Below are 25,850 nucleotides of genomic sequence, written 5' to 3'. Positions count from 1 at the left end.
GAATCGAACCCATGACCTCGTACATATCATCCTCCGAGCCTTTTTTCCCAACCATGTTGGGGTCGGCTTCCAGTCTAACTGGATGTAGCTGAGTACCAGTGCTTCATAAGGAGCGACTATCTGACCTCCTCAACCCAATTACCCGGGAAACCCAATACCCCTTGTTTAGACTGGTGTCAGACTTACGGAAGGAAATGAAATGAAATCGTTTATTTTGCAAGTTGGCCATTACATCACTTTTACACGTCATTTTAAGAACGCTGGGGTCGGCATTTCCTAATTGATGATCCCTGTGAAGAAACGCCGAAACAAACTCGAGGGTCATAGTCTCTTAAAGTCCAAACATGTTATAAATTGAAGAATATTATATGTGAGTGTCACCATGTACGCTGGCTTCTGACTACCCGTAACGACTACCACGGATGTTCAATGACAGTAGGTACCATTGGTACCCACAGTTTAAAGTGCCATCCGAAACACAGTCATTGGATGTCTTTTAAGATACATTTAGAAAGTGCATACAAACTGAGAAAAGTTGCATTGGTGGAAAGAAAGAAAATACATTTTATTGTCCAACAAACTTTGTACTTGCCTGACCTGGAATCGAACCCGTGCTCTCATACTTGAGAGGTCGGTTTTTTGCCCACTAGGCCACCACGACTTTCATACATATATGATAATGATAAATATGAAAAATATTTTTTACATGAGTATGAACTTAAGAAGACAGTAAAGTATGACGGCTTGAAGATGGTATGAAGGCTGACAGAGAGAAAAATACTGGAAATTCAAGGGCAGGAAGAACTAGAAGACTTATGATCACAAATGATCATACGGCGGTAGTGGAAAATCTACCTGCACTGCAGGTAACCGATGTGCGATGCACGTACCGCGGTGCTGCCTATGATATAGTGAATGACTAAAACAAATATATCTTTGTGTTAAAGTTTTTTTATTAAATCTCACCGACTTCATTAAAATACATATAGTAGTAAGAGTAAACGTAAAACTAAACAAAAACTACTATACCTAACAAGACAGACATGCTCAGGTCCTACATATACCTATACAATTATTATTAAAAATATTTTAAATCTACCTAAAATTCTAAAATATTTTTTATAGTAAAGAATTTAATTTTACCTATCGAACAACGTTACAAAATAGTAAAGTTCCTAACAAATAAATACTTACCTAAAGTTCAACATGCGAATGTGCTAACACGCACAACCGAAATAAAGCAAAGTTGTATATTAAACTGCTTAATACTTTGTGCCTCAACCTAGCAATTGATTACCAGATCTTGCTGAATATGTTTTAATAGGAAGTGCGCGTCTTTAGAACTGATGCTAAAATCAAATCCTAAGGAAACTCTGCTTTGTATGCTAGCAGCGCTAACATTTGGACGGATCGGCCGAGTCGGTCTGCCGCAGCGGCAATTGTATCTGAAGCTGCGTCACTTGCACCTCTGGGTCTCGTCCTTTCTTTGAGTTGAGACGCCTGAGCCGCGTCTCACGCACCAGCTCGGGAGTGGCCGCCCGCCGCACCGGTGTCGTCGAGCTCATACGCAAGTGGGTATATATCGGGATCTGCAACAACCATCGAGAAGCCTCTTTAAATTAGACCTTACCCACATAATATAAAACGTTCCTAAAATTAAATTGGACTTACAACAGGCAGAGAGACGTCCAGAACCATTGATTCCTGCCGATCCGGACGCACTGGCAGGGTGAAGTACTGTCCGAGCAGCGGCTCATTGGGCGCGGCGCCGAACGTCTTATGCTTGAGCTCGTGTTCGGTGATGTCGCGCAGCTTGTCCACCTCCTTCTGCCCCGGCACGTAGCGCGACACGTACCCGCCGCGCCACACCTGCACACGCGCACTCTCAGCTGCCTACTCCACCAGCGCTTGGACTGGTTGCCATTTGTCAACACCTCCTATACCTTGAACGTCGTGAAGCTGGCGACTTTCTGCACGTCCGGGGGGAAGCGAGTCACCTCTAGAGTCCACGGCAGGAAGCTTCCCAGCGTCTGCAGGTATTCACCGGACAAACGCCACACTCGAACGCTGTAGTCTGAACTACCGCTATGTAAACAGAATAATTTGTATTTATTCTCTATCTTCTAAAGTGCAGGACCAGAAATTTTGCTTTTGAAGAGTATTGTGGATCATCGAGAAATGTTTGGGAAAACACATTAAGACAACGTGTTATGAAGTTTTCTAGGTCAGTAAGTAGAACTAAATTCATCAAATCGCCATCGCTTAGCTGGAAGTTAACCTAAATCCTCCCGGATAAATTTCTTTTGAGGACTCAATTTATTATATAATTGACAGTGCTTACGTAAACAGAAGTTTCATCTCGTCGATGTATGCTAATGAAGTGACACAGCGCAAATGGGCTCGGTAGCTGTTAAGCAGCAGCGGCAGGGGCTGGTCGCGAGTGCTGCGCTTGGCGCGACCCTCGATGCGGTCACGCCACAGGAACGGGAACATCAGGCGCAGCCGGGGCATGTTTACATGTACCTATATTATCTTTTGTATTACCGTGTTTGTCATGGACAACACTAATTTGAATTATGAGTCAAACATGTTCAATCCGTCTGTGATTCACTCAATATATTGCTATATGAGAGGAAGAGGAAGACCTAAGAAAAGATGGATGGATTGCCTGAAAGATGACATGAATAGGAAGGGAGTGAGTGTCAGTATGACGAGTAACAGGGGGAAATGGAAGAGAATGACATATTGCGCCGACCCCAAATAAAATTGGGAACAGGGCAGGAGGAAGAAGATGTTCATCCGTCTGCGATATTCGTAACGTGTCTCATTCATCACTTTTAGTGAAAAGTTATATTTTTAACTAATCTCCTGAAGATGTAGAGGTATCATTGTTCTGATCTATTTTCAGGTTTTGTGCATTTAACGTTATCTACACGTTGTATGTCCAACGTTAACGAAATCTCTTCATATTCTGTATATTTTTCTAACCACCGCCCGTTTAAAACTAGGAAATGCCATAATGCTGCCCTTAAAGTTCGAGCACAATAATTTTAGAAACGTCCTTGCGATCACAATTTATTCTCTTTAACTGTAGAATTTTCTACGAATTTCTCAAATAATACAATAACAATTAACAATCTATCTTGATTAAATACTGACCGGCCTGTTAATAAGGTAGTTACTCAGGAGCCACACTTTGACGTATCCCTGTGTGGTAGCAGTGAAGAGGAACTCGTTTGCGATGTCCGTCGTCATGCTTGACACATAGTCGCCTGCCATGTGGATGGCTTGGAAAGCGCCTTGATATCCACCCGCCGAGTGATCTGACCAGCACTGCACTGTGCCGTTCTCCAGCGCGAGTAGGAGGGAAGCTGGAACATGTCAGTAAAGTTGTCTCGGTCTTGGAGTGTATGAGCATGTGACGTGACGTTGCTACTGACTACTGACCGACGTGCATTTGCTGCGGCCGCGTGTGCAGGAAGATCATGGCGTGCACGGCTAGGTGCCGCATGTTCTGCGCGCGCGTCGGCATCGACACGGTAGACACGCGCCGCGCCGTCGCCTTCTTGATGGCCGCCGATGGGTCCACGCTTTCACGAGCACCACCCATCCTAATAACATTAAGCTATAAAGCAGGGTAACCACGCTAGTCTCTATCGATTAAGACTCTAAACTTTAGAGGCTGAATATTTGTAGTTCTAACTACTGTCAAATTATGTCTGCCTAACAACTTCTTAGCTTCATAATGGTCGCTTCAATTTTTTTATGGAAACGTGGACAATAATGAACTACTTATTAGTTTGGCACATAATGAATGTTATATAACAGTTTCAGCCTTCAAAAGACCATCAGAACTCCTTAAGTTAAAGTAATTAGAAAGGATAGTCACATAAACCGCTACTAACCCAGGTTTGCGAATTCCAGAGGATTTTCTCAGGGAAAGTCTCTCACTAGCGTTAGTCACCGGTTTGATAGACTCGCGCTTGCTGTACACCATTTTGATTCGCAGCGTCGGCTCAGTGCAAGAGAACCGCCTTCATACGACATGGAATGAGCTCGATAAATTAATTAGATTGTCAAAGTCACGTTATTTAATCATATAAAACAACATAAAAATACGAGTTCATCACCTGTAAGGCTGTCCGGTCTCCAGCTTCCACAGCACAAGCTCGGAGTTGTAGCTGGCCGTGGCGATGGTGAGCGGGGGCCGCACCGCCGCCGCCAGCACGTCGTCTGTGTGACGCGTCTCCCAAATTTTGCCGGAGGTCGCCATGCCTGTATCCTCAAACTCTACCACGTGCCGGTTCCATCCTATCGCTAGGATTCTGAAATATTAACTCATAGAAATGGTTTCGGACACAATACAAGAAATAAAATTTTAGTTTTCTATGGGTACGTCATATAATAAATGCAACTGTATTTAGATATATTTTTGATATCTTTATTGAGTTCTATTAGTAACTATTGTAGTAATCTGTGGTTCTATGTTATTGTAGTCGAAACCATTAAATGGAATTTCATAAGTTAATATATCGGTGTCAAGCTTACCTTCCTTCCACCCAGAAGCAGCCAGTGACTTCACACATGTGTTCAATCGTCATTACCCTTAAGCACAAGCCAGTGTTGAAGTTCCATACCTAGGAAATAAAAAAAAAATGCAGCTGCTATCTTATGCATTTTTATATTTTACGGCCAAAGCCCCTAGTGCGATTACAGCATGTTCTGGAATGCTAAAACTAGGCACTGCCGGCCACTTGCACTACACTACACTTAGTTTTTTCTTGTTATATCAACGGCCAAAACTAATTGCAGCCTTGACCATAGCGGCTAGGATTGGGTGTATTCGCACACCCCAGGTCAAAGTTAGGTGTAGGCGAACTTCGGGCCGTAACATAGGTATATAAAAAGACAACTTCTGATTCAAGCAACATCTGCTACCTTGAGTTCGCCGGTCCTGGCCCCGCTGAGAAGCAGCAGGTTGCCAGGGTTAAAACACGCTGCGGTGATCTCCACGGGGACCGTCTCAGCGTGTAGCATCCTGACGTGCGCGTCGCGAATCAATACATTGCGTTTCCCTGTGTACACCCAAAGATTCATCAGTATCAGTATCAGTAATCTTTTACTAGCCGATGTCTCGAGGTTTAACCCGCGTTCCTTGGGAACTACTGCTGGGATAAAATATATCTTTTATCCTCGGGAATTTTCCAAATCAGTGAGGTATTCATATCAATTTCGGAGCCTTTACGGATACTTGCAAACAAAAAATGTTTCCTCTTTTTATATCAGTACATCCAAGTAATTCCAATTTGAAAATTATTTAAACCACGGAAAGGCTCTTGAAGTTTTTAGTTTCTTTCTTGAACATACAATTCTTACCGGTCACCGGATTCCAGACAATAATAATGCTGTCTAAACCGCATGTAATGATAACTTTAAACAAAGGGTTGTAGAGGATCTTGGACACAGCTCGCGAGTGCGTGAACCCGTCCGTGTGCAGCGGGTTCAGCTGCTCGTCCAGCACCACGATGGCTATCTTGATGGCTGCGAGGATGAACTCGCGGGTGGCTGGGTTGTACACCGCGGATATAGGCGTGCGCTCGCCTATCACTGATGGAACGTCGATGTAGGACTGTCATGGAGACAAAGTGCAGCAGTTTAGAATATTGTCCAGGAATTCTTTGCCTTTTTTGGTCGAATTTATTAGCTTGAAGTTTGATATTTCTTGATAATAATTTTATAAGCTCACCTGAATGCACACTTGGCCTTGTACATCCCACACTTTAATGGCTCTGTCTCTTGATAAAGAGTATATGGTCTGTCCTTTGTTCTGTAGTACAATACACGTTATCCCAGCGTGGTGGCCGATGAAGGTCACACTGGGCTTGGCAGGCACGAAGGGGTTCCACACGCGGACCGAGCAGTCAGGGCCGCCTGTCACCAGCACGTGTGCTTCCTCATCGAACGTGAAGCATTGGATACCCTGAATAAGGAATTTCGTTTTAAAAACCGCCTGAATTACAGTTGTATTTTACTAGCTTCCGCCCACAGCAAAGTGTATTGACCAAAAATAACTCATGTATACTGAGAATAAACTATAAAAGTATACTGTGAAGATTAATCAAAAACCTTCCATACCTACGTTTTTCGCATGATAGAGTCAAAATCATACAAACGTTTCAACCATCGTAAAAAATCACATTAGGTATAGTTATTTAAGTAGGGTAATAGAAAGTAGGAAAAGTTCACCTTTTCAACTTTGAACATGTTGTGCGTCTTGGAGCCGTGTATGTCGCACATGAGCAGCGCGTCGGGGCACGTGGCGCACGACACCACGCAGTGCAGCGACTTGTAGTACGACACCTGACGCACCCACTCCGCGTGGAGGCGAGGTAATTCTATTAGGTGTAGCTCCGGTAGCATGCTGGGCTGCAAACGGAAGCTAGGCAATTTTACTAACCACCAGGAGAAAGATTCCAGTCTCGAGTAGGCAAAGGAGATGCAAAGGATTCATGTTACTACACTTCAGTTTTGTAGTCTAAGAATGGTTTAAAATAAACAGCGCGAGCGTAGAGATTTGAACAATGTAAGGTTCATTCATATCTACTAACGAATGCTGATGCCGTTAGGCAAACAAGGAAGTGCACGTTCTTACTATGTTTCGTAATTTTTCGGTGTTGCGCAAATAACTTTTTATTTTGGGAAAAAGTGTATTTTTGCCGGCTAGGCGTCGTGTGTGGCAGGGTTAATGTCATATCTGAACGAATCTGTATTTCTATGCGAAATCCCTATATGAACAGTTTCCAGGTTCACCCGTCTCTGCAGGTCGACGTGGCGCAGAGTGATGCTGGCGCGGCCGGCCTCGTTCTTGAAGGGACCGCGCGCCACCGGCGAGAACAGCAGCACGCGCACGTTGCCGCCCACGTCGCCGCAGATCAGCATGCACTGCTCGTTGATGTCCTCACTGAAGTGATAGTACATTGTGCAGATCTGGGGATCAAAATCTCTGATCTACACCACTAATATGAATTGGAGTTGCCTATTTAAACTCACAATAATGTTCTCTTTAACACCATGATTACCGCTGCTGATCTTGCAATTCCCCGAATTTTGTTTAAAGGTTCAGCTACACTTCCAAACTATATTTCAGTTACATTATATCAGTGGGTATTTCTTCAAAAAGATTTGTTTACGTAAGCATAGAAAATCACGCCATAGCAACTTGCCATATACTCCCAACTGGTGATGACAATCTTCAATGAGAACGTTTTAGCAGTGCAGTCGTAGAAGCGCAGATCGCGCTCCGTGGAGCTGGTGACGATGATGTTCACATCCGGCATGCACACCATGTCCGTCACCCACGTCGAGCGCACCTTGAGGTGAGCTGCGGGGAGGAGCTGTGTGTTGATCAGTCCCATGAAGTTAAAGGAGAAATTTATTTATTTTACTTACGACTTGAAGAGTAAGCAGTCCGCAATAGCTTCATGTCGAGCGACCACCAGTTGATCATGCCGTCGCGACTGGCCGTTATGTACGAACCTTGCATCGGGTCTGTGCTGCGGTCCTGTGTACGTGGTTTACTACGTCATACATAACAGATGATCACAATCATTTCACGTCAGCAAACTATTAAATTGATCGAACAGCTACGTTTTTCTATTGCTGGGTTCATCAAAGTGTAGAAAAGTGGTAAGTTTTATTGAATACTAGGTACTGCTAACTTTTTCGACATCAGGGCAGAAACATATCCGGGAAATGGGGTGCCTGTGCTGTGAGCGCAAGATAGTCGGCAAGCCCATGATAGGAGGCTGCAGCGACTCCCGCTGGTTCTCCGCATCGTTGCCGAAATAGCCCAGGATCAGGTGTGACACCAGCTCTTCCCAATCCACCTCGCCCGAGCGACTTGTGTTCATCTATTTGTGATCGTATGTTTTTCTTTAATTTCTGTTATTTTATTCTTTAAATTACCGACTAATAAATTACTCGAGGATCCAACACAACAAGTGTGTGATCGAACAAGTGTTTAATATCTAACTTTACTATATTAGGAAACCATACTACAGACTTAGAAGGTATTATATATCTGGAGTACAACATTGAATATAAAATGTATGAAACTTTGCCACACACTTCTCTCTCAATTCTTTCATACCTGTATCTGCCTAATGAATAGTTTTTTAGTATGGATAGAGTACCGACCTTCATAAAGAGAATGTTAAACTCTTCATCATCATACTCCACGTTGAGCAACGTCTTCAGTAAGTCTCTAAACTCAAGAGGCCCCATTTTGTTATTGTAGGACTCTTCAAAAGCTTCCTTTATCCTTTCCATATCTTTCATGTTGCAGCGGTCATGCAGGGCGGCGTTGCGCCAGCGCAGACGCGCCGCCAGCGCCGAGCTGTCTTCCGACTTCGACGATAACGTCAACAACGACCTTACTTCACTTTCGCGTGCCATTATCTCTTACAATAAAGTAACCCTACAAAATCCTAAAACAATACTAAAATACTTAGTACACCTATCCAAAATAGAAATTAAACAGAAGAGTCTATCCAAAATAATATAGCTATTATAATTGTGATTTTGTGTTACAAAATCTGACATTAATAGAAATGATTAAAAATTTTGAAATGCTCTAATTGTCAAAAATAAAAAGCCTGTTATAAAATGACGATGATCAATAATGAGTTTTTACTTGGCGGAACTTGCTAAACTTACATTATGGTCCGGACTCGGCCAAAGCGGATGAATAAAGAGAAAAGACATTTAGAAAATATTTGAACACAATTTTATTTCCGTTACCAATTTTTATGATGAATTACAGAATAGCACTAACTCCGACATTGTTTATTGTTTCATTATTCGTGCGCTTAACTTAACTAGCTTGACATGCGTCGGTTATATGTTATATTTTATATAAGCTGAAAATTAGATGGGAGGTAGCTTAGAGAAGGATATAGGAGCTTTTATCACCATCCGGGACGCGGGTAAAACCGCGGGCAGAAGCTAGTATTTGATAAAAATTACTTGTCAATCTGCTAGTCGATTGGTGAAGAACGCCTCTGGGTCGGATCCTGGACTATACCTAGGTACATATGGCAGGGTCTGAGGCAAGCCGTGTTTTTTATTAGGTCGAGCTGTATGTAACTATGTAATGGAATCAAAGCCATCTTGGGATCGTAACGCCATGAAAATTTTAAGCTGTATGTGGTTCTGTTTGAACTGATCTGATAATGGAGCCGGAAGATATGAACTGGAACTTCATGATACCTTCATCACATCGACGCCATCATTCACGACGCCTTCCTCTCTTCTATTGTGCTGTGCAAATCAGGGTCCATATAGTGACTTTAATTTTTTAGTTTAAACCTAATGTACTTTATGGAATGCAATAAACGATATATCATATAATATCATATAATAAAACATTGTAATTCGTATCATAGCTGTGTTTGGGCTTTTAGAAAAGTCCCCAAGTGATTTTTACGTGCATTTATAAAAGCGTGTTTTTCTAATGTAAAAAACTATTAATTTATAATCTCAAACAATAATGAACAAAAGCAAAAACATAAAAATATTTTGGGCCTAGTTGCCATCAATAAACAAGTTTATTATAGAAAAATAACATATTAAAAGTAGGTCTAGTAGTAAAATACATACGTGTATCATTACATTATTTGTATATGTACATTCAAATGAAATAAACGATTTTCTATCAAATAGAATAATAAAACGTGAACAATACAAAAATGGTTTTGAAAATCGCGCATCCAATTCGCGATAATATAATTATAAACTTGCAGATCAATTGTTGTTTATAGCCTTTTGATTAAGGCTTTCTATTGAATGCCGTCGCCTGTAAGCTTTAGCAGAACAGTCTGCTGTCTCCTGCCTGAGAGTTACATTCGACCAATTCTGGTATGCCAAGAGCGCGCATAATGATAGTAATGGCAGCGCATGGCGCGAAAATCAGGCGGATTACTTTTTCGAGAGACGCTCTCGTGTAGTCAGTGCGTCAGTCTTCGCGTCGGCCTCAGCATCGGTCTTGGTGTCGGTCTTGGTGTCGGTCTTGGTGCCGGTCTTGGTGTCGATCTTGGCATCAGTCTTTGCGTCGATCTTAGCGTCGGGCCGTCTCTGGGTGTGCTCGTCAGACTGTCTGTGGCTCAGCGAGTCGCTGTGCCTTTGAGTCTGCGGCTCCACCGGAAAGTTTAAGTGCGACTTCCTGGGACCAGGTTTGCCGCGTTTGAGCCGAGTCTCGCACACCAGCTCAGGAGAGGGCGGTCGCCGCACCGGTTGCAACGACGCCATACGCAGGTGCGAATATAGAGGGATCTGCGATTAAGAAATAAATATAAACTTCCATCCATCCTCCGAGCCCTTTTTCCCATCGTTATAAATGTATCGTACAAATATTATAAATGCGAAAATTTGTATCTATTGATGGATTTGTGGATTATGTACTAAATACATTGAATGTTTGCTCCTCTTTCACGCAAAAACTACTTAATGGATTTTGAAAAGTTGACCGTAAATATAAGCCGATTACGCTTAGATGCAATAGATGGCGCTACTAGTCTAGTGTGTGACATCATATCCGAGCACTCTGAGCGCTAGAAAAGCACAAGTCCGACACGGACAGGGGCCCGATTCTCCTAATTCTACTAAAGCGACATACGATTCACGTTTGACTGAGATCCGATCCCGACTCAATTACGATTGAAACGTATGAGGCATTCCGCAATTTTTTCTTTGAAATAAACGTTTTTATCCTTTTCTGTCATTCAATAATGAATCATTTTGTCTGCAAATGATTTACGATTGCAATATGATTGTAAAGCAAACGTATAAACCAAAATAGCTAAAGTATGGACCAAAATCACCAATCGCAAAACAATCGAATGCCGTTGGAATACGATGTCCTTGCTAGGCGCTCGGTAGAGTGTCTTGTGATTTGTAATATAAAGGCTTTTTGTCCGGGCAAGGGAACTAGTTTCCAGAGGACGCGGATGGAACCGAGCTCTGGTTCCTAGGTTAGAAGTCATAGACTAACCGTAGGTAATGAATCATCAAGCGTGATTGGATCTTGCCGCTCCGGACGCGCTGGCAGCGCGTAGTATTGTCCGAGCAGCGGCTCTGCAGGCGAGGCGCCGTACGTCTTGTGCTTGAGCTCGTGGTCGGTGATGTCGCGCAGCTTGTCCACCTCCTTCTGCCCCGGCACGTAGCGCGACACGTACCCGCCGCGCCACACCTGCACACGCGCACTCTCAGCTGCCTACTCCACCAGCGCTTGTGCTGATTGCCATAATTTGTTAATACCTCCTATACCTTGAACGTTGTGGAGCTGGCGACTTTCTGCACGTCCGGGGGGAAGCGAGTCACCTCTAGAGTCCACGGCAGGAAGCTTCCCAGCGTCTGCAGGTATTCACCGGACAAACGCCACAGTCGAACGCTGTAGTCTGAACTGCCACTGCGAATTCAACAGCATATGATTAATACCAGAAGCCGCGCAAATCAATCGATCATATCATTAAGGAACCGTTGTCGCGGTCAGCCTGTGGATGGGTGACCATCTTGTTTTTTCTTTAGCAGTCACTATTGGTCGTCAGATAGTCTGACAACTAGCCTTAAAAAAGAGACATCGGGTTGACAATGAAACTGGGTTGTGATGTTCAGACAGATAGACAATCACTCCATGTAAAACCTGGTTCTCAGCTGCATGCGTTTAATGCCAGAAACCTTACCAAACCATAATGTTCGTTGTGAGATCTGTTTGATGGTGAACGGTACATCTCTAATTGACTTACGTGAACACCAGTTTGAGTTCATCAATATAAGCTATCGACGAAACACATCGCAGATGTGCACGGTAGCTGTTCAGTAAGAGTGGCTTCGGCTGGTCGCGAGTGCTGCGCTTGGCGCGACCCTCGATGCGGTCACGCCACAGGAACGGGAACATCAGGCGCAGCCGGGGCATGTTTACATGTACCTTCGAATAAGTTTATATCTGAGTTACGTCGTTAGTCAGGTTCTGACGACGTTACTCAAATATAAACGATATGGAAAGTCCATATCGGGAAACGAGGCAATACATGACCGATGAAGTTGAGAGTCTTACCGTATCGTTGATGAGGTAGTTACTTAGAAGCCATACTTTAAGGTATCCTTGTGTGGTACCAGTAAAAAGGAACTCATTATTGTTGTCAGTTGCCAAGCACGCCGCGTAGTCGCCCGCCATGTGAATAACCTGGAATGATCCTTGGTATCCACCTGCCGAGTGATCTGACCAGCACTGCACTGTGCCGTTTTCCAGCGCGAGTAGGAGGGAAGCTGGAACATGTCAGTAAAGTTGTCTCGGTCTTGGAGTGTATGAGGGTCATTGTCATAACCGCGTAAAATTTTGTTACAGACAAAAATCTAAAATTTTAATATAAAGTTGAGAGCTTATTCTTATTTTATAGTAAAGATAATAATTAATTATTTATTAACGTATACTCATAATTACAGATGAAATAAAAATAAACTTTCTACAACACAATTGTTATAGAAAAGTCAGCCTCGGTGGACTGTTACCGCTCACCCTCTTCATACAAATTCGACCATTTATAAAAACCTTCCAAGTAAACTTCACGTTCGAGTATGTTTTCCTAAATTAGACATTTTAATCACTTCAATAACTCAATAATAAACATTATGGCTTAAAAATAAGTCACTTTTAGCGTATAGTATAATGTTATTAAAAGCAACATCTATTTGGTGGACGACATTTATTTTTACAAAATATTTGTGATAACAATAAAATGTTGTGAACGGAACGTTATTCTCGAACGCGTCCAATAGTCAGCTGATCGAGCGCAGCGCCATTTTGTCGCCGGCCGAACAAGATCGAAGTTATTGCTCCTTGTTAAAAATCGCAAATTGTTTCAAAGTTGAGTGTGTCTTTTCGGTTCCTTGTGGATTTTGGTAAGTAAAACCTAAGTAATTCATTACTTTACTTTATATGTTAGAATTGTAAGTAATTAATCTATTTTCAATTGCAACTTCAACATAACCTCAAAATACTGCTTGGTATGAAACAAATTGCCAGAAAAATCCACTCGGTGGACATCTTTTTGGTGAGCCGTGTGTCCACCAAAAAGACGAATGTCTACCGAATGGATTTTTTTTTTTTGCTTTGTTCGACCGGGTTCTGCATGCGGGCTTTAACAGTAAAACTAGATATTTCACTGCATAATTAAAATATTGTCTTCGGAAAGCGGTTTGATACATACAAATATTTACTAGATACTTGTTTGTTTTTTTGCAATTTGGGTTTCTAAATTGGGTGATTAAGCAGGTATAAGCAAACATTTTAATCGCATTTGGATATCATTATCAGGATGAAATCTGATGATTTTTAACATCTGGTGGTTGACTTCAATGTGAGATATTCGTGTTTTGCTTTATCAATAAATCTTTCTTTTTGCTTTGCTCAAGCTCGTTCTCTTTTATACACAGGCAATGGTTAGAACTAGAAATAAATTGAGTGAAGAAGAAAAGAAAAAGAAACGACGCGAGCAAAAGAAGTTAAGTATGAGGAGAGCAAGAGAAAAAATGAAGAAAGACCCAGTAGCGTTAGAAGAAAAGCGGAAGAAAGATAGAGAGTACTACTATAGGAAAAAATCGCAAGGGGAAATTAAGACAATAAATGATTTATCAGAGAGACAGCAGAGACAATTAAGAAACAAATGGAGAAAGGATGCAAAATTACGTAGAGACAGACTGAAGTTACTAAGAGAAACGGCACGATTCACAGATGAAACCCCTCCAACAAGTTCAGCTAATTCATTGACATCAAAATCAACTTCCCGGGCTGCAGCAGGCCGGGCTGTAGCTGCGAAAAATAAACGTCGACTTAAATTAGAAAATCTCATGCTAAAATCTAAACTGAAGATTGTAGAAAACAAGCTGTCTAAGTACAAAATGCGCTTAAGTAGATTACAGAACAAGAAGAAAAACAAAGAAAAAAAATAAAACGAAGGTAGTGAAAGAAGATTTGAGTGACGCAGTTCAAAGATTTTTACTGAGTGACGAATCAAGTCGTACCACAGCTGGAAAAAAAGAAACTATTACCAGATTTAAACAGAAGAAACAGATCCGGTTCCTCAATGATTCTCTTCTCAATCTGCACAAAAAATTTGTGACTCAGATGAATTTACATACGTCGTATAAAACTTTTTGCCGATATAGGCCGTTTTGGGTCTTGAATCCAAAAGTTACAGCACGTGAGACTTGTTTGTGTGCAACACATACCAACATGGAGTTGATAATAAAATCATTAAAAAATGCCCGTATGATCAATGAAAACTCTGCAATGGCAGTGTGTAAATCCATTTGTTGTGAAGACATGAAAGAAAACTGTCTGGAACGAAAATGTTTGATATGTAGACACAAAAAGATAACATTCAATCAATTTACACCAACTGATACAATAAAATATGAGAGATGGGTCACAAAAAAAGTTATGCAAACGATTAAAGGTCACGAAAAACTTTGCCAGAAGACTATCAAAGAAACAGTGAATACGTCCAAAAGACAACTGATGAACCACTTGTTGGACAATATAGAACGTTTCATGAAGCATACTTGCAATATGTTACATCAGTTTCGTGTCATCAAAAATATTAAAATAAATATGTCAGCATGCGAAGGCTTGTTGCATATTGACTTCTCGGAAAATTACAATTGCAAGTATTCTTCAGAAATACAATCGGCCCATTTTGGTGGATCTAAAGACCAGATTTCATTACACACTGGAGTATTCTATTATGCTGACGAAAATACTGAGGAGAAACGCATCGTTACAAAGTCTTTTTGTACGGTTAGCGAATATTTGAATCATAGCCCTACATATATTTGTGCTCACTTAAAACCAATTATTGCAATGATAAAAACATTAGTGCCTAATTTAAAACGTCTCCACGTTTTAAGTGATGGTCCCTCGACGCAATACAAAAATAAGACCATGTTTCATTTGATTGCTGCTTACTTGGGTGAAGAAACACAGGCAAATAATATAATGTGGCACTTTAGCGAGAGTGGGCATGGTAAAGGGGCCCCTGATGGTGTAGGAGGGTGCCTCAAGCGAACGGCTGATAAGCACGTAGCTAAAGGAAATGATGTAAGCAATATCGATGAATTTATTAAATGTGTACATGAGAGCTGTAAAGGAATTGAAGTTATAAAGATCGATGATACTACGGCCAAAGAAATTGAGGTCAAAATTAAAAACTGCACTATCCGGCCTTTCCGTGGCACTATGCAAGTGCATCAAGTAACATGGGACAAAATTGATCCCAAAATGCTCCAGTTTCGAAGGCTGAGCTGTATTACTTGCAATCCTGGTGCGTCGTGTTCTCATTATGATCTAGGTTGTATAAGTCTTGACTTACCACCACAAAACTTACACATTGAGATACCTGCTCTTGCCAGTTCGCGCTCTACGCCAGTTCAGAGTTGTCCTAGCCCCTTTTCAAATCTACATAGCCCACTGATGAGTCCAAACTGGACTCCTATAGTTCAACAGTTGTGCCTTTCAATCGACGGAAAAAAAAACTGTAGCTCAATAGTTGATGAGACTGAAAGCAATGATCCTGAAAAATCAACTTCTTCAAAGATCCTGCGTGGACTAAAAAGTCGAAAACGCATTCGGTTTGCCGATGTTTACTCTGACAGTTCGTGCTCACCACCTGTTTCAAGACCTGAAACACCAGCAGAAGTACACCAGAAGCGTTCTCAACGTTTTGGTCATCATCAGAGGAGGATGATATATTTTAGTCCACCAAAAAGACATAATCTTTTCGGTGGACAAGTTGTTTTATTTTATCTTTATTTTGTTTTTGATGACACCAGGTTGTTTTTTTTTTATTTGTGTTTATGAGGAGATTCGATTATTTCCATCGAAAAAGAATTAAATTATTTTGTTTTTTTTCTTACTTAATTATACATTGCGTACATTTGGTGGACACTCGTGTCTTTTTGGTGGACCTATAAAACTGTTTTTTTCAAATAGCTATGTTATTTCTTAATTCTGATCTCAGACCATTATTTAGTATTGTTACAATTGATCTCATTTATTAAATGAATGTACATTTCTTTAAAAATATTAGATTTTTTTATTTTTTGCAAACTGAACCCCCTTATGACAATGACCCATGAGCAAGTGACGTGACGTTGCTACTGACTACTGACCGACGTGTGTTTGCTGCGGCCGCGTGTGCAGGAAGATCATGGCGTGCACGGCCAGGTGCCGCATGTTCTGCGCGCGCGTCGGCATCGACACGGTAGACACGCGCCGCGCCGTCGCCTTCTTGATGGCCGCCGACGGATCCACGCCCTCGCGAGATGCTCCCGTACTGCTAACAAGATACGGATTTAAGTGCCACATATCGCTGAAGTAGACACCAGATTATTCAGCAACTCATTTGTTATATAACAACTTTAATTAAGAATTCAGTTAAATAATCTTTTACAAGAAAAATGATAAGGTAAAGCGAAAGACATGTGGAACTAACGTAGGTTTCCGGAATGAAGGCGTGATTGATTTTCTGGGGCTCATGGCAGGAGTCGCGGGCTTGGGAGCCTCCCGCTTGCCGAAGTGCATCTTGATGCGTAGCGTCGGCTCCGTACACGAGAACCGTCTGGTAACACAATCGTGAATAATTAAGTTTACAGAAACAAGCAAAGTTTACAGAAACTGGTGCTTTTGGAAAACTACATATTAACTATACCTAACATAGTAAAATTTAAACTTTTTAACTAGCCAGCAGACGAGATCGCGTAATAGTATGGAGAGTAAATAAGCTGACCCATGTAGCGTTCCTCTTATGAGACAAGTTTTTTAACCTGTAAGGCTGGCCGGTCTCCAGCTTCCACAGCACGAGCTCAGAGTTGTAGCTGGCCGTGGCCAGCGTGAGCGGCGGCCGCACCGCCGCCGCCAGGACGTCGTCTGTGTGACGAGTCTCCCAACTCTTGCCATGCACCGACATGCCCGAGTCCTCAAACTCCACCACATGGCGGTTCCACCCAATCGCTAGGATTCTAAAGCATTACAGATCTATACATATATCTTACGATCGTTATAGACAGGGTTTTTTTTATACATAAGTACATATAGGTACATATTATGGCGAGGCTACACTATAAGTTTTGCGTTTTGAGGCGCGGGAAGTCTGCTACTTACTGCTCTTGCAATGTGCGGGGAGGGGTGATGGGTAGTTGCGATTATTACAGTGTTGTGCTGCAGTGGGGTTGCCCTATCAGAACGTCGTTTAAGCTCACCTGCCCTCCACCCAAAAACAGTTGGTAACTTCACACATGTATGCAATAGACATCGTTCTCATGCACACGCCCGTGTTGAAATTCCACACCTGCACCAAATAACACACTATCAGGTGAAGAACTTTCGTGGCCATGGACGTTATTATTATGTACTAAGTAGCAAAGGGATAAACATGCTATGAAAAAAAGGTGTAAAGTCTGACATGGTACCTTGAGCTCACCACTCCTGGCACCAGTCAACATCAGCTGGTAGCCAGGGTCGAAGCAGGAGGCGGTGATCTCCACCGGGATCAGCTCACCGTGCAGAAGGCGCGTATGTGCGTCACGTATTAATACGTTGCGTTTACCTGCACACCCCGTACATAGGAAAATCTTAACACATCCCACAAGCCTTATATAGTTGGTTATTATAATAAAGTTGTTATTCGCTATATGAAATATAGGTAAGTATAGATATTAAGAAATGTCTGACTTTCTGGACCTACTAACTACAAATTTTTGTATTTAACGTAATCAGTTACCTGTTACCGGATTCCAATTAATGATGATACTGTCCGTGCCACAAGTAATAATGACTTTGAACAACGGGTTATAAAGAACGAGTGCGACGGCTCGCGAGTGCGTGTACCCGTCCGTGTGCAGCGGGTTCAGCTGCTCGTCCAGCACCACGATGGCTATCTTGATGGCTGCGAGGATGAACTCGCGGGTGGCTGGGTTGTACACCGCGGATATAGGTGTGCGCTCGCCCAGGACTGACGGGATGTCGATGTACGTCTGTAGGTATATACAACATACGGGGCAAAATATAGTTTCATAACAGTCGTTTATTTGTACGCAAGCCTAATCAAACCTACTGTGAAAAGAAGGTATTATTTGGAGCAAAATAAAGACAACTGAACAATCTACGTTAACCAATCCTACCTGTCGGCATACTTGGCTTTGTACGTCCCAAACTTTAATAGTCCTATCTCTGGATAAAGAGTAGACAGTACGTCCTTTCTCTTGCAGGACTAAGCAGGTGATGGCAGCGTGGTGGCCGATGAAGGTCACGCTGGCCTTAGAGGGCACGAAGGGGTTCCACACGCGGACCACGCAGTCAGGACCGCCTGTCACCAGCACGTGCGTCTCCTCTTCAAACGCGAAACATTGTATACCCTGAATAATATTGTTAAGGATTTCATAAAAACGTTTTTGCACCGAAAACATTAAAATGACGACCCCTTTCTACCATTTCCATGAATGCGGAATACTTGTTTGACGGAGAAAGAATGAACAGCTCGTTAAATCAATAGTGACCGACTAGCCTTTTCAACTCTGAACATGTAATGCGTCTTGGAGCCCTCCAGGTCGCACATGAGCAGTGAGTCAGGACAGGTGGCGCACGAGACCACGCAGTGCAGCGACGCGTAGTACGACACCTGGCGCACCCACTCCGGGTGCAGGTGCACGAGGTCCACCACGCGCAGCTCCGGCAGCATGTGCGGCTGTTAGAAAACCAGCTTCGTAACTACCAAGTGAAAATGAGAAATAGGAACAGAACCTACGTACGAAATAAATTGATGTGTCTGTAATTAACTATTTGAAGCATTGGGACTATACAGTTAGGTGAGTAGTTGCACAGCAGCTACAGTTTTAGGCACTGTCCAGTGTCCATTACACGACTAGGTACTCTCCTTACTTTTGGCTCGACGAGTAATGTGGAAGAACATACTGGAAGTGTTTTTTCGGAAATTTAAGTAAAAGTCACCCTTTTTTGAAGGTCAACGTGTCGTAAAATTTTCAAAGCCCGACCAGCGTCGTTCCGAAAGGGTCCGCGCATTCTGGCCGAGAACAGCAGAACTCGCACGTTGCCGGCCGCGTCTCCACATATCAACTTGCATTGGTCGATGTCGTCCTTGTTGAAGTAATAGAACATCGTGCAGATCTACGAAATGTATTTTACCTATTTATTAAGATTAATACTTAGATTAGTTAGATGCCTACGTAATGTTTCTACCTTAGGCGCTGTGCCTATAATCGGCACATATTATTCGTTTCGTTGGAAATGAGGGCTCACATAGAATCTTCCCACTACATACACTAATTCATCTCAGAAACTATAGAACTTACAAACTTGAGGCAAATGGGAGTCTGTTAGGACGTAGACATTCTCTTAGTAACGATTTTATAAAACTCCACCCCTAAGGGAGTTATGTTTTTGAAGGAAGACATCTTTAGAAATTAATCTCTTCTTGGGGTTAAACAGACAGACACATAGTCTGACAACCAGTCTTACCAAGGTATGTCGCTTTAAGAGAGCGAAGCGATACATTTTGGTAAGTTGAGGAGGCCAATAGACCTCGCCGCAACCTAGTTGAGAAGTTGAGCTGCGTGTTACTTGCTCCTTTGTTCAGGTTTTGTGGTTTAAAAACAAGAGAATTCCTAATTTAGTCATGATTTAAATTGTCTTTGTCCTTCCTCAATCCCCTTCTTACTCAAAATTATCCTAAATCAGTTCGGAGTCGCTGTTGAGGCTAGGATTAAAGGGTTCTCTTGCCATATACTCCCAGCTGGTAATGATGATCTTCAAGATAAACGTTTTGGCAGTGCAGTCGTAGAAGCGCAGGTCGCGCTCCGTGGAGCTGGTGACGATGATGTTCACGTCGGGCATGCACACCATGTCCGTCACCCACGTCGAGCGCACCTTGAGGTGAGCTGTACGAATAAGCCAACATCTTATTACGTTGATCACATGCTAAAAGAATAACGAACATATTCGTCCTCTAATTTCAAAACTTTTTCTGTAAGAATAGTTTTAACATCTATTCTTTCAAATTCAATTTTTTTTTATACCACCAGAAACGTGTCTAAGCAGTGCTTACGGCTGGTGGAGTAGCCAGTCCTCAACAGAACCATGTCGAGCGACCACCAGTTGATCATGCCGTCGCGGCTCGCCGTTATGTACGTACCCTGCATTGGATCTGTGCTTCGATCCTGTGACAAATTATTCATAAATGTTGCTTTTTTAGTTCTTATTACGGCTGTTCGAGAAGACAAGAATAAACACAGATCAATAAGTAGGTAGGTACTCTATTTTATCCCAATGGAACATGTGCTCAAATTATTACCTTCCCCGTTAAACCGAAAATGGTTTGTAAACAAACCTTGGCAACATCTGGACAAAAGCATATTCTCGAAATTGGATGTCTGTGTTGCGAGCGCAGGATAACCGGTAGGCCCATGATCGGAGGCTGGAGTGCTTCTCGCTGGTTCTCCGCATCGTTACCGAAGTAGCCCAGGATCAGGTGCGACACCAACTCGTCCCAGTCCAATTCGCCCGTGCGACTTGTATTAATCTAAGCAAACCCAAAGGTGTTCTAATTAACGGTAAGCCCCTACAGTTTCATGGCCTTGTTCAGGAGTTGCAAATATGAGGGCGACAATAAATTGGTGTTTGTTAACATTATATACCCAGATACAATGATGGGCAGAGTACCCCCTATCAATACCTACTTTCAAAAATAATATTTTGAATTCTTCATCATCATATTCGACATTCAACAAGGTTCTGAGTACAGTTCTGAATTCATTGGCTAGCAACTTGTTTCTATAAGCTGAATCGAATATTGCCTTCAGATGTGCCATGTCTGACATACTGCATCGGTCATGTAGGGGTACGTTACGGGCCCGAGCGACTATCATTGAAGTACGACCCGTACTATCAGACCTCGCATTCGACGATTGGCTCATAGACGCATCACCGTCATTTGCAATCATCATTATTTATTACAAAACGTGAAACACTAAAATCCTTCTAAAATTACAAAATTAAAGGTCCTATAAAATAAAACACAGAAGAACAAAAAAATCTTGATTTGTATATAAACGTCAGAGAAAATAGTGTTGCCGCTAGCTTTGACACATAGTGGACCCAGACTGACCCACACCGACTGTGGCTACAGGCGCAGGCTGAGGCTGACGGACTGTGATATACATGCACATAAATAGTACCACGGATAGTAACACGGACTCTTAATATGTATATAAAGTAAAGAGTATAAATAATGAGGCTTTCCTAGCATTTAATGGCTCATTTTGGACTGGCCCATGAGCTAAAAGAGAAAGTGAATGAGTCTGAATAAGTAGAGACATTTGATGATTGTTTAGAATAGATTAGATAGACCACCTTTGTAGGCAAGATCTTCACTCTACTTTTATCGTAGTAGGTTCGTTCGATAAGCCGACATGTTTTATTAAATTACGTCGCAACATTCATCATTATAATTGTTATTATTTAAATAATAATATTTTTTTATTATTTTTGTAAATATGTATGTAGATTTAATTTGTAATATAGGTATATAGTTGTAGGAATTAAACTATCATTGTAAAATATAATACCAAATATAAGAACCACGGATCACCGGAACCAATCATAAGAATGTTGATGCCGTGCCTGAAATGGAATATAGAATTAAACTGTCAACGATGTAAACGTCAGTTGCGTGATGTCAAAACATTGGTTGACATTTCGTTTTTTGTATGTACATTCTAACCTTAAAAAATATATTGTAAAGTGTTTTTTTCGTCAATTGATTGTAAAAATGTTCTTAACACTGAAATTACTATCGAACCGTCACCCTTCATTCATCGCTCGCACTGTATTTGTAAAGAACAATAACGTAGATGACGCATGTCGGCTGGTGAACCGAATCCTTGGCAAGGAAGGCATCCTCGATCAGTACAGGCTTACCAGATATTACGAGAAACCTTATCAGGTAATAAATATGTAAACAACATGCACACATAAAGTCATTCCTTATGAAATAAGCATTTATGCAATTATGAATTTTCCATTAAAACGATTTCAATTCGATCGATTTTTCTATTCGCCTCAAAATCATTGTTGATATTAATAGTAGGCATATCTTATATTGTTGAGTCTTGAGTCATTATTTCGTGCAAGAATTATAATAATTGGTTAGTCAGTCTAAGCCAATAAATATTTTGACAGTTGTCTAGTTCAGTATCTGAGAAACAAAAAGGATGTGTGAGCCCGCTGCTACATGTGATACAAATTCATTTCCAGACTAGGAGGCGTGTCAACCATGAGCGATGCAAGGCTATCTACAACGAAGACATGGAGAGGAAAATACAGTTTGTCCTTAGAAAGAATAGACATGAACCCTTCCCTGGGTCAACCTAATTAGGGTAACTGATCTGTTAATATAACAGAATACGATTGTTAACTTAAAATAGTTGTAGCAACCATTTAGGTGGATTTAAATGCAGTCTCTGTGTATGAATACTTATCTGAAATAATTTACGGTACTTCTAGTAATAAAACATGCATGTAAATAGTATTCAAAGTGTATTTCTTAAAACTTAATTAAGTATAGTTATTAGCTTTACAAAATAATATTTACAAGAATGGATCCATGGTATTGTCACAGTTTAGTCACAGAACAAAGGTTCTTTATAAAAATATATGAACATGATGAATATGAGGACTAGATGGTAAGTTTGGCAGAGTGCGCGGCGGCGCGGCGGCCGGCGGTCGCGCCGTCACGTGTAGCTCGGGCACGCGTCGCGCCGCCGCACGTAGAAGTGGTACCGGTAGCATCGGTGGCAAGTCTTGATGCCGCATCTGTAGCTCAGCCCTCCTTGTGGCTTACCCTTGCAGTATTTTAAGCCACAAGGGTACCAATTCACGCATACCTGTTGAACAATATATTTTTGTACTACACACAATTTGGTATTACAAATAATTCCATGCATGTATTATTAAAATAAAAGAAAGAAATAAGAAATAATAAACAAGTAGAGAATAAGTTGGAATAGCAATTAGAGAAACAATGTGAAGTTGGACCTGAAGTTTGAATCTGGAAATATTTTGGTTGCACTTGAAATCTATCCTGTCAAAAGGTATTCCAATGTACAACAACATTAACTCTCACCTCCATGTGACATATACATTCTTTAGTATGGTCAGTCTCTGAGACGCACGGCCCAACGGCAGGCTTGCCGTCCGCGGAGTCTGACGCCAACGCGTGCGCAGGAAACGGCGTCACTGCTGACGCGTAAGACGACTGATCCATGCCTATAAACATTATTTTAATAAGTCAAATGTTCACTTAGTCATAGCAATGTAATAATATAGGCACTATCCACTGAGTACAAAATAACTAGCGGAGGTGCAAAGTAGCGCGTCAAAATGCGGGTGTTCGGGCGATTATATCCTTCTTTACATCTGACCATTTTTTATAATACCAAAAATCGTTGATTCATAATGTAGGTTTACTCATAACTGATTGTTTAGGTCATGTCCACCGTACCTACTTGACCTAGAAGAAAACACCTGACCTACCTGTATTATGAAATCTCCCCTCATCTTTCCTTTTCCGGTGGCAATGACTAATATAAATGATTGACCCAATTATTATAGTGATCAGCTCATTGGTTGCTTTGACGATAATAGTGAAGGCGTTAACTTTTGAGGAGCAGTTATTTGAGGAGAAGTGTATGTAAAATGTGAGCACGCACCAGGTCTGGGCGCCCAGCGCGCGAGGTCGGCGGCGCGCAGCATGGCGCGGTCGGGCGCGGCGCCGCAGTGGCGCGCGGCGGCCGCCGACAGCAGCCGCGCCGCGCGCCCGGCCCACGCGCTTGCCGTCGTCTGCCGCCACCCTTTATCCTCCTCTGCCACACGAATGGTGCCCGGATTTTTCTAGGGGTACATAAATATGTAAAATTTGACAACTAACTAACTTAGGGAAGTAGATCAATCATAACTATAACTTTTAGCAGTCAATTTCGTTAAACCGATTAACATCCACTGCTGGACAAAGACATCTTCCAAGGTTCGCCACTTTGCTCGATCTTCAGCATGATTGTCCTGGGGGGCTTCCTCCTTAGGCTCATAATAAGTGACCACATCAGTGACATCAGTGTCGTTATCAAATCAATGTCGGGGAAAAAGTGCTTTTTAGCAGCCAAGTTTTAATAAAAAAAAGTCAAAGTATTTATTATTTGTAAAATATAGGTATAAAATAAAATGTAGATGATTTTGAGTTGTTTAAAAATAGTTAAAAATTGACAATGACCATTGGGAATCATTGTAACAAGCAAGTTTTGGTATTTTCTGATAGGAGCAAAGACATTTTAGCCATTTACCAATGCAACCAAAGCAGTCTATGCCCCTTCAAAATTCCCCTCTGCCTTACAACTTATAATATTAAGACATTTGTGCCATTGTAATGAGAAGTGGTCTAAGTGATAGCGAGCTAGTGCAACCACATAATGATGTACCTGTCGCAACTTGGCCATAGCATCGGGAGCTATGAAATCAGCCTGAGCTGCATGTGTGAGGAAGCAGAGTGTCTGGTGGCCTGTCTGACCCAACTCCTCCTCACCAGGAATTATTAGTTTCATTGCCTCCACTTCCTGGAATATTACATATAACTTATTTACATACAACTTAGACATTCATATGTTTAATACTGTGCCAAGATTGCATTATTTCAAATGACACTTTAGTAGCATAGGAACTAAAGTCTATGAAAGAACAAAAATTGATTTTTAGCATAAACCTAAAACAGAAAAACATATCTGTTAAAATAACCAAATACATTATGCCTCTTAATTAACTAGCAACTTATTAACTGATAAGAAGAATGAAAATGGTATTTTATAAAATGAATAGTAGATAAAACAAATTGTACATAATTAGAAGTGTAGTTGTGGAACATGTAGATGTCGTGAGCAAGTAGAATGTTGAGGGGATGCTTGGGAAGCTAAGTAAGCTAACTCACGTTGGTGAAGTCGACGAGCTGCGACACGAACACGCCGTCCAGCCGCATGAACTCCAGGGTGATGGTGTCCTCCGACACGTTCGCGGTTATGTTCTCCTGCATAACATCGCCACCCTACACGAAACAACAATACCACATGTCTAAATTACTATTTTTTTAAAGCCACGTTTATATAAGAGTAACATAAACATTTTAAAGTAAGCAAACAACATCCAATATAAAAGAGTACAAGAAAACATAGACCATACCTGATTCCGAACATTGATAAGAAGCTGTAGATTTGTCGGCGTCGCTAACATATACAACAAAATAACTTTCAAAATTATTAATTTCATTTTATATTCTGGTCAATTCCTAGATTTCACATATAAAAACACAATTCAACAGTGGCACTGGCATCATTCAAATCAAACTCTGCTTGATTGATTTGACAAATGACAATTAAATTGACAGATAATTGACATCGGTAGTTTCAAAAATTGCCATGGAATTAAAATGTTGTACGAAGACTTGCAAAAGTATTCAGAAAATTAATTAAGTACAGTATTTTTTAATTTTGAAACACAATGAATTATTCTGTAATTATTCGAAAATAATTAATAATTTCAAAATCTAAGAAATTCAAAATAGCAACAAGCAAGCACGGCGGACGTAAGCTTGATGTCTAGAAATTCTGTGTTGTAAACAAACCAAACACAACAACTTACATTCCATTTCATGCTATGCATACAAAAACAAAATATACAAATT

General features: G+C 41.4%; 4 protein-coding genes across 4 annotated transcripts; 1 reads left to right on the top strand and 3 right to left on the bottom strand.

Annotated features, from left to right (window-relative positions):
- Positions 1–941: 941 nt before the first annotated feature.
- On the bottom strand, positions 942–8,613 carry LOC110376887 (WD repeat-containing protein on Y chromosome). The gene is made up of 18 exons (XM_049840292.2): positions 8,197–8,613; positions 7,719–7,910; positions 7,450–7,561; positions 7,224–7,381; positions 6,811–6,987; positions 6,247–6,426; positions 5,747–5,980; positions 5,377–5,629; positions 4,939–5,075; positions 4,549–4,637; positions 4,131–4,325; positions 3,906–4,034; positions 3,448–3,611; positions 3,160–3,371; positions 2,342–2,523; positions 1,944–2,085; positions 1,672–1,869; positions 942–1,589 (listed from the first exon to the last, which is right to left on the bottom strand). Exons 1-18 carry the CDS (start codon positions 8,452–8,454, stop codon positions 1,395–1,397), a joined length of 3,207 nt encoding a protein of 1,068 aa, XP_049696249.2. The 5' UTR covers positions 8,455–8,613; the 3' UTR covers positions 942–1,394.
- Positions 8,614–9,554: 941 nt separating this feature from the next.
- LOC110376879 (WD repeat-containing protein on Y chromosome) lies at positions 9,555–21,337 on the bottom strand. The gene is made up of 18 exons (XM_049840288.2): positions 20,806–21,337; positions 20,457–20,648; positions 20,175–20,286; positions 19,850–20,007; positions 19,061–19,237; positions 18,618–18,797; positions 18,235–18,468; positions 17,835–18,087; positions 17,524–17,660; positions 17,314–17,402; positions 16,879–17,073; positions 16,548–16,673; positions 16,225–16,388; positions 12,113–12,324; positions 11,802–11,983; positions 11,323–11,464; positions 11,048–11,245; positions 9,555–10,329 (listed from the first exon to the last, which is right to left on the bottom strand). The coding sequence occupies exons 1-18, from the start codon at positions 21,070–21,072 to the stop codon at positions 9,976–9,978; spliced, it is 3,372 nt and encodes a 1,123-aa protein (XP_049696245.2). The 5' UTR covers positions 21,073–21,337; the 3' UTR covers positions 9,555–9,975.
- Positions 21,338–21,805: 468 nt separating this feature from the next.
- On the top strand, positions 21,806–22,655 carry Mrps21 (mitochondrial ribosomal protein S21). The gene is made up of 2 exons (XM_021335528.3): positions 21,806–22,070; positions 22,382–22,655. The coding sequence occupies exons 1-2, from the start codon at positions 21,897–21,899 to the stop codon at positions 22,496–22,498; spliced, it is 291 nt and encodes a 96-aa protein (XP_021191203.1). The 5' UTR covers positions 21,806–21,896; the 3' UTR covers positions 22,499–22,655.
- Positions 22,647–25,555, bottom strand: LOC110376892 (out at first protein). The gene is made up of 6 exons (XM_021335527.3): positions 25,349–25,555; positions 25,101–25,214; positions 24,598–24,732; positions 23,836–24,016; positions 23,250–23,392; positions 22,647–23,010 (listed from the first exon to the last, which is right to left on the bottom strand). Exons 1-6 carry the CDS (start codon positions 25,433–25,435, stop codon positions 22,858–22,860), a joined length of 813 nt encoding a protein of 270 aa, XP_021191202.1. The 5' UTR covers positions 25,436–25,555; the 3' UTR covers positions 22,647–22,857.
- Between the last annotated feature and the right edge of the window lie 295 nt (positions 25,556–25,850).

This window comes from Helicoverpa armigera, chromosome 13 (assembly GCF_030705265.1).
Source record: "Helicoverpa armigera isolate CAAS_96S chromosome 13, ASM3070526v1, whole genome shotgun sequence".
Taxonomy (NCBI): Eukaryota; Metazoa; Arthropoda; class Insecta; order Lepidoptera; family Noctuidae; genus Helicoverpa; species Helicoverpa armigera.
This window is presented reverse-complemented; position numbering and strand designations above follow the sequence as displayed.

What these genes read in the sequence shown, in the direction of transcription:
- LOC110376887 (XM_049840292.2), bottom strand. Translation starts at nt 8,454, where the DNA reads ATGGCACGCGAAAGTGAAGTAAGGTCGTTGTTGACGTTATCGTCGAAG. An exon ending in TGCTTCTGGGTGGAAGGAAG is followed by an intron (nt 4,326 to 4,548) that starts GTAAGCTTGACA and finishes TTAATATTTCAG; the next exon opens with AATCCTAGCGATAGGATGGA. An exon ending in CCAGCTTCACGACGTTCAAG is followed by an intron (nt 1,870 to 1,943) that starts GTATAGGAGGTG and finishes GCGCGTGTGCAG; the next exon opens with GTGTGGCGCGGCGGGTACGT.
- LOC110376879 (XM_049840288.2), bottom strand. Translation starts at nt 21,072, where the DNA reads ATGATGATTGCAAATGACGGTGATGCGTCTATGAGCCAATCGTCGAAT. An exon ending in GAACTCAAACTGGTGTTCAC is followed by an intron (nt 11,465 to 11,801) that starts GTAAGTCAATTA and finishes TTGAATTCGCAG; the next exon opens with TGGCAGTTCAGACTACAGCG. An exon ending in TTGATGATTCATTACCTACG is followed by an intron (nt 10,330 to 11,047) that starts GTTAGTCTATGA and finishes TCTTAATCGCAG; the next exon opens with ATCCCTCTATATTCGCACCT.
- Mrps21 (XM_021335528.3), top strand. Translation starts at nt 21,897, where the DNA reads ATGTTCTTAACACTGAAATTACTATCGAACCGTCACCCTTCATTCATC. An exon ending in ATTACGAGAAACCTTATCAG is followed by an intron (nt 22,071 to 22,381) that starts GTAATAAATATG and finishes ATTCATTTCCAG; the next exon opens with ACTAGGAGGCGTGTCAACCA.
- LOC110376892 (XM_021335527.3), bottom strand. Translation starts at nt 25,435, where the DNA reads ATGAAATTAATAATTTTGAAAGTTATTTTGTTGTATATGTTAGCGACG. An exon ending in AGCTCGTCGACTTCACCAAC is followed by an intron (nt 24,733 to 25,100) that starts GTGAGTTAGCTT and finishes GTAATATTCCAG; the next exon opens with GAAGTGGAGGCAATGAAACT. An exon ending in CTATGGCCAAGTTGCGACAG is followed by an intron (nt 24,017 to 24,597) that starts GTACATCATTAT and finishes ATGTACCCCTAG; the next exon opens with AAAAATCCGGGCACCATTCG.